Raw genomic sequence first — 13,321 nt, forward strand, 5'->3', positions numbered from 1 at the left:
TAGATGGTGCTGTGAGATCTTACTAAGGACATCTGATCTAATAAGGTTTGCTAATGTTGAGATAAATTAATTGACATCTGAGAAAGAATAGTCAGTTAAGATGGAGGTATTAGAGTTTGCACCAAGGAAATCATCCTGTGAAAAGACTCTAAGGCAAGAGGCAGCAGGGGGCATTGGAGGAACTAGGAGAACTATAGAAGGAGTGTGAAGAAATACTATTTAAGATTAGGCTGGAGATGTGGTCATGGAAATGACCATACAGAGAGTTATGGGACAAGTTAAAGAATTTTAGTGTGCACTGACATCAACTGGCAATTATATGACGGTTTAAATGTGTGCATATGTGTGTGATATGATTAGAGGAGCACAGAGTAGAGTAGAAATTCAAGGTACCATGATGGACAAACGAATGAGCAGGTCCCCTTGGGATAGCAGGTAGTAAATCCGGTTGGGTGGTCATAAAATGGGGAAGGTCATAAGTGATATCAGACACAGCTGGGATGGTGCAGTATGGATCAGGGCAAAATGGACTACAATCATATGCTAAGCAGTGTGGATTCTATACTCAGGAACTTAAAGGAAATGAGCAGAAATTCATTCCAGAAAGATTAGTTTAGACCAGCACTGTCCAACAGAGCTATCCACAACGAAGTAACTTTTCTATAATCTGTGATACCACAATACAGTAGTCACTAGACACGTGTAACTATGGAGCACATAAAATGTAGCTTGATCGACTGAGGAAATAAAGTTTTAACTTTTATTTAATCTTAGCACAGGTTTAGTCACAGTAGAGAGTACATATGTCTGTTGGTTGAAGGGAAGTGTTGGAAGGTTGGAATGAGGAAAAGGAATGAGGAGATGAATTAGGGATCTAGGTGAGATATGATTCCAGGACAGATAAAGACAGAAAAAATATAGAAGCATGCAATAAAAATATTTAATTTTCCATGTGCAGTATTTAAATTCACAGTTAAATTTGGGTCATTGGTCCATCCATTTTAAATTTATTTCTGTGTGTTAGGTATGGTATAGATCTAATTTCAGAAATTTCCCCAAATGAAAATGCAACCAACTATCCTACTTGCTAGTGGTCAAATGAACCTCAAGGAATTTTGCCTCAGATTCAAGAGTTTAACAAGAAAGACTAAAGGTAGATATAATGCATTGTCTCAGCATAGCACTCTATCTAAGTTGTAGTCAGAGATAAAATACTTTGTTCCCATTTAATCCATTTAATTTAGAATTAGTTGTGCAATTCCTTTGGTGCTAACCTCCACATTACCTAAAATAAGTGTTCTATGTATAGCAGAGATTAAAAATATTTTTTGATTTAAATAAAGATGAGACTAGAGAAAGGAGTGTAAAAAAGAGTACAATTGTAATTATGTCTTCAAAGTTAACCTGGTGGAATAAAATATACTCTATTCACTATGGTTAAGCGGAGGAAGAATCATGAGAATAACAAAATAAAGTCTTTATTATTATTTTGACAAAGTGATTAGGATGTTTAGAGATAATATATGCACTTCATTCAGCCCAGTGTCTGCACATAGTAGGGCTACATTACTGGTAACTAGAAAGAAATTAGTTTTTTCTGATTTTAGGTGTTCAATGGAGGGGCATATTTCTCTATCATGGAATCTTCAAGTTTTTAAGAGGTAGTTTCATGTACGAAATAGAGCCTAAATGCTCCAGTAAATTGGAATTTTAAAACTTTCATATGGTTTATTTCACTCCAAAGAAATAATAACTGGAGTTCATTGTTCACTGATGTTGACAGTCTCTTCCTGAGACTAGACATAAGAAGCTTACAAAAAATAAAGAATAGACATTAATGGGTGTTTTTCAAATTCTATGTCTTCTCTCCTCAATCATAGCTTGCCTATTATGTCCTAACTTGGGACAAAAACAGGGAACCCCAATAATTTATAATATGCTATGACTTTAAATATTTATGTTAGAATAATTCAATAAAAAGAATAAATTGGCAGTGGCTGAAACCACCACCTTAGACTGGGTTGACACTGAACACTTTGCCTTGGTGAATCACTGATGCAGCACCCTCAGGGGATTTGATTTCATAGGCTCCTGGGCCCAAGAGTTTTTAAAAATACAAAACGTGATAAGGCCTTAGAGATAAGACAGGCATCAGGCTATCACTGGGAAGCTGCTTTTTTTTTTTTTAAAATGGCCCATTCCCAAATTTGAATCTGTACTCTAGTGGTAAAAAAGCTTTGGATTTGCTGGTAAGGATGAAAGATGCTCAGAAGCTATTATCTTAAAATAGAAATCGACGGATTAAAAAGCTATGGAAGTTTAGAAGCTGGCCTAAAGGGAAGAGGAGAATTGAATTGAGATAATTATCTTGTTACTTGAGGAAAAATTAAAGTTCACCTTTCAGAGAGTCAGATCATTAATGCCAAAGTGTAGATTCTCTTTCATGATAAAGAGTAAAAAGAAGTTACTAAAATTGTCCAGATTTATTTAAAATAGTATAACTTGTAAAGTGTCATTTAACACATTTAAAATATGCAGAAAACTCTCAAGGACTTGGAAAATACTCTTTCTCAAGGGGAGAAAAAGTATCTCCTGAATGTTATTATTTTAAAAGAAACCTTTTTTTGTTTTTGTTTTTTTTGTTCCAATCTTGCATTTGCCTCTGGTATTCAGATAAAAGAAACAGAGTGGGGAAAAGATAGCCATTAGTAGGGATCAACCCAAATGACTTTAATCCTCAATCCTAGCCTGTGTATATTATATTCTAAATGAAAACAAAATCGAGGCCCAAACTAATTTATAAAATGTTTGACTTTGAATAGTTTAAGTCCAGATAAATCAATACAGAGAAGCATAATCTCAGGGAACTAATCAAAATCTAGTTGACATCAATAAGAAATTTGTACCTTTGCCCCTTTGCCCTAGCTGGTTTGGCTCAGTGGATAGAGCTTCGGCCTGTGGGCTGAAGGTTGCCAGGTTCAATTCCAGTAAAGGGCAACAACCTCAGTTGCAGGCTCATTGTCACTGCCTTCGCCAGGCCTGACTCAGACAAGTAATAGTACATTAATCCACCAAAGGCAGGGTTAGCAGCTACTCATAACTCCACTTAGAAAGGGAGAGTCTTTACTTCCTTGAAAAGAAGCCAATGAGGGCTTTCTGACTCAGCAGCTTGGAAGGGTGTGGCGTTGAGCTTGAGAGTGGGAGGAGGAACTGGGCTGGGCAGTAATATCTCATCCTGCTAAATCAGTCTTGTCTGCTTGAGGCTTCTAAAGTACCTTATTTTCAAATCAGATCTAAATCAGCCAAGTAAGCAGGGAAACGTGGGCATGAAGCCAAATAATTAAAATGAAACACATAATTTGGATTTCATTCTCCCTGCATTTTAGGACAAATTATACTTTGGTAAAGAGAAAAGAAGCAATATTTGAAAACCGGTCTCTCATGTGTTCATTTCCCATTGCAAGAGCAGATATAGTCTTTAAAACTGATGTTGTCTAAGCATATAAAGAAAACATAAATCTGTGATAACTGAGATATATTCCCATAGTACATTTTCTAAACTTAAAAATCAAAATTCCCTAAAATTTCACTTAGAACCATGCAAAATGCAGGGCGTGGACTTTTAAAAGCAATGCATGACTCCTGATTGTAAAAAATCAGAGACCTCAAATCATGTCCCATTAAATTGTTCTCATGCATAGCTATATGGTTATTCCTTGATTCCTTTATGACTCTATTCTGGATTATTTACATAAACTCCTTTTTTTAATACAACTGTTCAAAAATACAGCCTCTGGATATCTTGTTTTTTTGCTTTATGCTTACATTTTTAAGTGTGTTCATTTATTTGAAATTATTCAACAAATGTTATGAAATACCTATTTAGAATCAAGCAGGATGCTAATTACTAGTAGTGTAATGATGGGCTAAAATAGGCACTTTTTGGACTCAAGCTGTTAAAGTCTAATAGTGGAGACAAGCATTACAAAAACAACTACACAAATAAATTAGAAATTACCAATTGAAGTAACTGCTATAAGCAAAACCATATGATTCAATGAAAGTATGAGAAAAAAATGTCTCAGCATAGGAATTTCATTGTGAACTAGTCATTTACTAGTTTTAAGCACCAGCATATTACCCTCTGGTTTGTATGAAGATAGGTCCTGAAACAAGAGAAAATCATTACAAATCTTAGGATTCATTTTAGGCAAGTATAAAAGCTCTGCTCCATCTCTCCCTACCAAACAAACAAACAAACAAACAAAAAACTATGTATATTATGTGTATTATGTAGGCAGAAAAGGCACCATAAAAAATCACCTGAAAGAAGAAAATATGATGAATATGCTCAAAAATGCTTCCTTCTTTCTAGTAGTCACATTGCTTCTAGAAGGATCAGACTTCAGTTTCATTTGGATTTTACTTTTTTTTTTTAAACCCACGTTGGTAGAAGATGGTTTTCAACATACCCCTGTATGGAACTCTCATTTTAAAAGTGAGAGATTTGAACATATGCTCATTTTTAAATGCTTTTCAGTTTTTGATAAGGGGTTGCATGGTGCTATCTTTGTTCGGTTCCCAGGAGATTATGTGGTCATGTGTGTCTACTTTGACCTGAGCAGAAGAATGGGATACTTCACTATCCAGACCTACATCCCCTGCACACTCATTGTTGTCCTATCCTGGGTGTCTTTCTGGATCAATAAGGATGCTGTGCCAGCCAGAACTTCTCTAGGTAAGATACAGTTCTTCGTGTTATAGCACTTAGCCAAGGTAAGTACCCAAAACTCGTAATCTTTATCACCCTTTCCAAATTGATTTGCTTTTAATCCAGTCAGCAATTACATAGAAATGTTCTTTGTTTCATTTTAAAGAAAACTACTATATTAGAAAAGCAAAAAAATATTTAAGTTTTCCTAATTCTGTTTTTCTTAACAAATTTAATATGCTTTTCCCCCCAGTAAATTATCTTAATAAATTTAAGTTAGCTAAAAACAAATAAACAGACAAACAAACAAAAAACCCTTCTAATTTCAATAGACTTTTTGTTTTGGTCTCTGGGCAGTTCTGTATGCTGGAGCTACTGACACCAACTCATGAGAGCTAATCATTTGTCCTTTCCCAATAGTGTGTCTAGCGATGTCACACTGGCAGCTTGACATCAGCCAAGGTGAAAGTAGTAATACCATCAAAATAGGCAAACACTAAAAATCAAGGCAATCATTTCTTCTAGAGTAATTTGTTACACCTTTACCAGAATACCATGGGCTGTTAATTAATTCCAACATCCATGATCATGATGACATTAGAGGACATACATACATGTTAATTGGCTACTTACGAGCCACTAGGAAGATTATTTTTGGGAGGACACAATTACCTGTGAAATTTTGAGAACCCATCTCCCCACTTTCAAGATTATATACAGTTTGCTTAATCTATTGTATAATGGTGATATGTGACTCAGGTTTTCACATATTTTTTTCTCACATGAGGAAGGAGGTGCACAGAGATTATAAGAAAGCCACAGAATCACAAGAACATTGGAGTCTAGGTCCATGAATAAAAATTTTATGCTACATAAAATTCCCTAAAGATTTAACTAAGAATAAAGCTATTGAAAGATGAATTATTAAACCATAATCCCTTTCATCAGCTATGAGAAAATTAGAACCACATCTCTTGCTCAGTCTTTTCTAGGAAGGCAGTATCATGCAATAGTTAAGAGCTGGGGCTTTGATATCTAACAAATCTGAATTGCAACTCACAATTATAGTATGGACTTGGAAATATCCTTTAATCTCTATTCATTACAGTTTCCTCACATGTAAAAATATATCATTTCCTTTACCTAACTTATGGGGTTTTATTAGGTTAAGTAAGTTATTCCATGCAAAGAATACAAACCATAGTAAGACCTAGGAATGTTAGCAACTGTGGTCATTTTCTGACAAAATGATCTGTCCCAGGCAACTAAACCTAAGGGCAGAGTGATTACTGGGGAAATTTTTTTAAATATATCATTTGCATATTTGTGCTCTGCCAAATCTAATTTAGTCTCCCATCTGTTTCAAAATAAAGTTATTTTGATTTTTCCCGTTATATGTGGTACTTTATGTTACAAGTACTATTCAACAATAGTGTCTAATGCTACATGCTAAAACAAACCCAAAATAGTGTGAGCCTATTACTTTAGGATGATTAATTGTCACTGTGAGTAGAATGTGTTGTATAACATGCTATGTCTGTCTCTCACATCAGCATGCAAATATCTTTTATCCCAAGTATAGTGCAGGGCACATAGCTGGTAGCACAATGATTATTTTTGAGTAATGTATGTACACTTACGAATAAACTAGAGGCCCGGTGCACAAATTCGTGCACAGGTGGGGTCCCTCTGGGTGGCCTGCAGGGATCAGGCCAAAACCCGAAGTCCAATGCCACCTGCAGCTCCTACCTGCCACTTCCACTCATCCCGGCCCCATTGTGCCTGCCGCTGGCTTGCGCCCAATCAGTCCTGATCAGGAGAGGCTTGCACTGCCAGAATGCAAGACGGTGCAGGCCAGGCTGAGGGACCCCACTTGTGCACGATTGGACCAGGGAGGGACCATGGGAGGGCTTCAGGGTGTGTCCGGCCCATCTCTCTCAGTCCCAATCAGCAGGACCCCAGCAGCAAGCTAACCTACCAGTTGGAGCATCTGCCCCCTGCTGGTCAGTGCACGTCATAGCGACTGGTCAATCAGTCAACTGTCTGTCCCCTTGTGGTCAGTGCACGTCACTGCGAGTGGCTGAGCAGTCTTAGCATATCATTAGCATATTACACTTAGATTGGTTGTTCGGTTGTTCTGCAGTTTGGTCTATTTGCATATTACCCTTCTATTATATAGAATGGAACAAATAGTTTGCTGCATTCTAATTTATCCACCCCACAAATATTTTAAGGAAAAGATTTCAAATCAATTTTCTCTCTTGAAGTACACACTTCTGCTGATCAAAATCCCTCTTATGGCCACTCTGCTAGCTCATTTAACTACTCATTAAATGAGTGCTCATTGGCAAAAGACCATGGTGGGAGAAGGGAGCAAGGTGAGTGAGCTAAGAATGAGTGAGAGAACCCTGAGCAAAAAGCAGGTCATTGACTACAAGTTGATCATTGAGGACAAATCAGGCATATTCAATATGGTCCCCTTGCCTGTTCTACTCTTCATAACTAAAGCATGTAGAAGTCGTTGTAATGATTACAAAAATTATCACATTTTTTTAGAGCTAAGAAAGCAGAGGTGCTGCAAGGTTAAATGGCATTTAAGAGGCAACAAATATTTGTGGGTATAGTCTATGATTCTAATTGTACTTCTTTCCCATTACTGAGGTTGCTTATCAGAAGCCACAAAACAGGTTTAGCTTCCATCGTGACTGAGTCACCCAACTTGCTGATGTGGTCACATGACCTTTTCTACTGTGCCTCTCTTCAGGTATCACAACTGTCCTGACAATGACAACCCTCAGCACCATTGCCCGGAAGTCACTGCCCAAGGTCTCCTATGTCACAGCAATGGATCTCTTTGTATCTGTCTGCTTCATATTTGTCTTCTCTGCTTTGGTGGAGTATGGCACCCTACACTATTTTGTCAGCAATCGGAAACCAAGCAAGGATAAAGACAAAAAGAAGAAAAACCCTGTATGTATCATTTCCCACTGGGACCACTGAAATTTTTATGCAGAAAGACCACCTGGTTTTGTTTTGGTTTTGTCTTGTTTAGTCTATCTGCAGGTTATGCCTCAACACTTTGGGCTCCAAGATGAAAACTGAATGTGTGACTTTGACTGGAACATAAGGATTCTTTATGGTTATTAGTTAAGAGAGACCTGATTCACTAAGGCAGACTCTTGCTCTCTTCATTTCATGGGGACTATAACCATTGCTGAGAGATGCGTCTCTCTTCTAACTGCTATTATTCCAGCTTTTATTGATTTTCACCATTCTGCCCCCTTACTATAATATTTTAAAATTATTGATATTTTAAATTAAGATTTTTCTATCCAAAGCTTTCTACCAGGAAGCCATAAGAATCTTTAAATTTCAAGAATCACCATACTTTTGCAACTAATGTGTGTGTGTGTGTGTGTGTGTGTGTGTGTGTGTGTGTGTGTGTGTATTGCCACCAGAGGACTTCTATTGGTTTCATACTCTGCACCTGTTTATTTTAAAAGAAATATCTCATCTATTGTTTGGACAAGTTACTAAGCCTTCCTATGTTTTTATATTGTCATATATAACAGAATATTGTAAAATATGTTATAGGGCTGCTGTGAGAAATAAATGTAACAGTGGTAAAAAGCATTACATAGTACCTTACACATGAAAGTTCTTATCATTTACTAGTTGACGATGATGGTTGATGTGGATAATTATATAAGTACTAACCTGGATTGATTTCAGTGATTTGGAACCAGAGAGAATGACTTCACCTTGCCACCAAACTTAAAATAGAGATGATGAAGCACAAACTTGAATGCCGAAAGCAATTGTCTTTTATTATTAATGTTGAAGAGAGCACATAGCTACCCATTTACCCAACTAAACACAATATCTGGCTCATAGGAGGCCCATGAAAGTTAAAGTCCAGTCCCTTCCAAGGCAGGGGCCAATGAATTCACCCCATTGATAGCCTTTCCTGATCTTCTGCTCTAAGGGCCATGAGAGATATGATAGTGGCTAACTGTCTGACCCGTAAACTTTGGGAGACTGAATTATGAGGAAGTCTGGCTGATTCTAGGTTGTATCCCGATGCATCTCCAAGAACACCAGTGAAATTCTCTACACGGTATATGTTTATTTGAATATAAGAATTTATAACAGGTAAAGAAAGAAGCATCATTTTTTATGATTAATAAAAAAATAAATGCTTATCTCTAATTCCCCAAATACTCATTATGCAGTCCTTCTCTTCCCTGTCTGTTCTGCCTCTCTTTGCCTTCACATCTTCTCTCCCCTTATTTCCGTTTTCTAATTTTGTTTTTGTTTTCTCCCTCTCCTTCACTTCCATTTCATCCCTCCACTCCCCCCCAAGAAGATGGTTCTATTGATACTTAGCATTATTACCTGCCAGAAATTACAAGGGCATGAGAGGACTGGCTTTCAAACAAATCTGAAGAGTCCTCTCTCTCTCTCTCTCTCTCTCTCTCTCTCTCTCTCTCTCTCTCTCTCTCTTTCTCTCTCTCTCTCTTCCTCTCTCCCTCCCTCCCTCCCTCCCTCCCTTTTTCTGAGTCCTTGGGAAAAAGCCCTTTGCCCCTCTCTAACAGCTAGGTCACTGCAGAGTGCATTTTGTTTCAGAAATAGAAACATGTGGATTCCTTAATCCATGGTCATGAAGATGACAGAAGAAAACAAGGCAGAAGAGAAAGAAGATGAAAGAAACTGAGAAAATAAAGTTACCTGAGAATTTCAAGCATTTCCCCCTTTTAAGTCAATTAGATGCTTTATCAGAACAGGCAAGAACATAAGGTACGAAAGAGAGGCTGAATTTAATTTGCCCATTTAATATGTGCTTTGATTCATTATGTCAGGATTCACTTAATAAGACCTTCTTAGTGATAATTAGAAAATAAAATAATAAAAAGATTCCTCACAAATGAACAACCCTGGCCTTTGTAGTTAGATAATTGTGGGTTAATTTATGGAAGATTTCACTAGCAATCACCAAATTCTCTTTTTCAACGTTAGGCATATACTTTGTTCCATGTTCAAAATTGTCCTTCTGTGCTTATAATTTTAGTTTATTTCACCTACTATGTTTTCAAAATGCATTTTTAATTTATCTTATTTTGTCTCTTTTTCTTTCTTTTTTCTTCCTCTTCTTTTAATGAAATGAAATGCATTCTCTTTTCTGTCTACAAACCCAAAGCTTCTTCGGATGTTTTCCTTCAAGGTATAATGTTTTTGGAATGGAAATTCACTGCATGCAACGGCTGAATTTAAGTATTAACGCTTACATGGTGTTTGTTTGTTTTTTATGAATAGACATTTAAGCATTCTACTAAAGATAAAACATTTAAAATGAGAAAGTTCTGTTTATTTCTAGAGTTGATTCAGCAACCCTATGCTAATTCACAGAGGTTTTGACCTTACATGAAGCTAAAAAGCTATAAGCACTAGGAGATGTCGTTAGTGAAGAGGGCTTCTGTAAACATCAAAGCCAAAACTTACCCTTTCTTCGCAGATGAAAATGAAATCCAGTGTCACTGCCTGCATCTGCCATATACCACATATAACCTATGTGCCCTTAAATTTTCGTTCTGTAAATCCTAATGCAAAAAATAATCTCCTTTGGCCTAAGCTTTACCAGTCAGTTCTGTAAAAATAATACTCTCTTTAAAATGCTTTAGTTAAAACACCCATCCCGCCGAAACCGGTTTGGCTCAGTGGATAGAGCGTTGGCCTGTGGACTCAAGGGTCCCAGGTTCGATTCTGGTCAAGGGCATGTACCTTGGTTGCGGGCACATCCCCAGTAGGGGGTGTGCAAGAGGCAGCTGATCGATGTTTCTCTCTCATAGATGTTTCTAACTCTCTATCCCTCTCTCTTCCTCTCTGTAAAAAATCAATAAAATATATTTAAAAAAAACAAAAACCACCCATCCCTTCCTTCTAGGATGACCCAGGAGCCTTTTGGCTCTACCTTGCAATATTACAAGATTTCTATTCCCAGTTGAATTCTGACAGCTGATTCGGAAACACTAGGGTTTGTATTTATATTATCGTAAAACTAAATCATCCAAATTAACATCAAATAGATCACTGAGTCTTAAAGCAATTTTATAATTCATCCCAAAGCAAAAGTTAGATTAGGATTCAGCTGATTAGTACTAATTTTTTTCTCAAATGCTAAATAATGTTTGACAGGCAGTAGCATATTTTTCTGAATCTCACTCATTAGCAGGTAAATCTTGCTGACATTCTGAAGCTTCTAGATGGTGAATATTACACAAAGTACCATATTCCTCTAAAACAAAAGCCATACTTTTGTGGTATAAACTCAGGAAACTTCTATATTATACATATTTTTAACATTTTATATTAAAAGCATCTAACAAATTTGCTCAGTATAATGGGGTTTACTATTTGCCGATAGGTAAGCATGACACAAAATTTGATTTCAAAATTGATACATTTTTTATTTCTCTGTTCTACTCACATGCAAAACCATTAAATGCCTTCATGTAACCCAGCTTGCATCTAATATTTACTAGAATAAGATTCCATGTAGCTGTTTGATTTAAATCTTTAAACTTTGCGTTCTTTTGGTGTTTAATCTTCTTGCTCCAGCTATTAGCTTGATGGTATTATTTTCAGCTGCACTGCTTAAACTCAAAATTCAAAATCTGCAAATGTGCTATCTTTCTGAGTTCAATTTCACCATTGTAGATCACGATGTCATAGCAATTTCCTGAGTACTCATTTTCAGATTCATCATTCACATTGGTAACATTGTGGAGAAATAGCCCAGGATTTATCAAGTGGAATTAACTCTGATTCCTCTTTGTCCCTCCCCTTGTCTCAGGCCCCTACTATTGATATTCGCCCAAGATCAGCAACCATTCAAATGAACAATGCCACACACCTTCAAGAGAGAGATGAAGAATATGGGTATGAGTGTCTGGACGGCAAGGACTGTGCCAGCTTTTTCTGCTGTTTTGAAGATTGCCGAACAGGAGCTTGGAGACACGGGAGGATACATATCCGTATTGCCAAAATGGACTCATATGCACGGATCTTCTTCCCCACGGCCTTCTGCTTGTTCAATTTGGTTTATTGGGTCTCCTACCTCTACCTGTAAAGAGGTAGGGGTCTTATTGTTATAAGGGTCTTATTTACTAAATCTCATGGAGAGAAGATGTCATTTTGAAGTCCACTTAAATAATCCTCTGTGCGGTTTATAATGATCTGAATTTGTTTCTTTGTTCTAACCTGGTAAATTGTATTAATGTCATAGTTTGCACCCAACTCGCCTTTGATAAGTGTAATTTAAACTATAATGTTTCTGTGTTGCAAACCTGCAGGGCAAGTTGAAATTAGAGCAAGAACATTGAAATCAAACAAGATATTTCCAGCTACAGAACTGAAATAGGAAAAGCAATGAGTATTTGCAATGGTGGTGTCCTCATCCCATTCAAAATACAGTTAGATGCAAAATATCCCAAACTGTTCCCTAAGACCATCTGGGGTCAAGTTGTAGTAAATTGATCCCAACAGAATATCTCCCACATTTGAGACAAATCACAACTCATTTTAAATATAAGAACCTAGACAAGAAACCTATTATACCTCGATCCCAAGATAGAAAGAAAATTTCCTTCATATCACATGTACAATGATGTAAATATTTCAATAACATAGAATGCGTCAAGTTTAATGCATGCATCTCTTTAGAGCCAAAATAAATGGATTGAAGTTAACATCATAAAGCATTGTCTTTTACTCTTTGTGTCTTTGGGCTACAAAAAAATCATGAATGCAATTATAAAGATTTGGGATTGGAATTGGAGGGGAAAATTTTCACTACCTTTTCCCTCATGCATAAAGATTGAAATAGCTTATACTTACTCGTATGACATATTAAACACTCTAAGTAAAATATGGACTGAATATAGACATTTGCCATCTCTAAATATGCCCAATTTCATAGAGTGTAAAGTGATTGTATGTGCTTGCTGCTATTTTTCCTTCCTTTTAGGATTATAGATCTTAACAGAACTTACTCTCCATCGAAAGATCTGCTTGTAGTGATTGTGAGTGCCTTGGGGGCAGTGTCCTTTTCATGTCCTCTTTGGGTCCTCAGCACCTTGCACAGTGCTTGGCACACAGTCGGTGCTCAACAAGTATGGTTTAGAGTGAACTGGACCCATATCATGCCAGTGCATCTCTCTGTGCAGGCCTGGAACCAGTGACTCATCTTTGCATGTTGGCATTGTCAAGTGATATTTAACTTTGTAGAGATAAACAGAAGGATCCAAAGAACTTAGGCTATTCATTTTCAAAAGTTTATTTTAGCTAATGTCTATATTCCTTTAAAACAATACTTACGTCCTCTATTTGTATACAAAAATTAGTCTTCTAGAGAATAATTAAAAGTTCTATATTATTTCTTCATGTTTAGAAGTGAGTCAACCTTGACCTATGACAATTGTCCTTGAGGACACATGACAGGCATTATAAATACTCATACCTGACTAGTATTTAGAATATAGTATTCTATACTCTGTGAAAAATTTAATGTACTGAAGATTAAATTTAAAAAAAAATGAAATAACAAATGAATGA

The 13,321-nt window shown here is 36.6% G+C and overlaps 1 protein-coding gene across 6 annotated transcripts in view; it reads left to right on the top strand.

Moving 5' to 3' along the window:
• GABRG2 (gamma-aminobutyric acid type A receptor subunit gamma2) overlaps positions 1-11,837 on the top strand; it is a gene marked incomplete at both ends in the record, with an annotated part of 86,237 nt that extends 74,400 nt beyond the window's left edge. For 2 of the 6 annotated variants that reach the window (XM_079773108.1, XM_079773110.1), the window contains 4 exons: positions 4,586-4,738; positions 7,476-7,681; positions 9,909-9,932; positions 11,562-11,837. In XM_079773108.1, the coding sequence (XP_079629234.1) occupies positions 4,586-4,738; positions 7,476-7,681; positions 9,909-9,932; positions 11,562-11,837 (659 nt within the window). Of the gene's footprint in view, positions 1-4,540; positions 4,739-7,475; positions 7,682-9,908; positions 9,933-11,561 lie in introns of all 6 variants that reach the window. The other 4 variants (XM_079773105.1, XM_079773109.1, XM_079773106.1 and 1 more) reach the window with 4 other exon arrangements.
• Positions 11,838-13,321: the final 1,484 nt, after the last annotated feature.

The sequence above is a fragment of the Cnephaeus nilssonii genome (genome assembly GCF_951640355.1).
Source record: "Cnephaeus nilssonii genome assembly, chromosome: 5".
NCBI lineage: Eukaryota > Metazoa > Chordata > Mammalia > Chiroptera > Vespertilionidae > Cnephaeus > Cnephaeus nilssonii.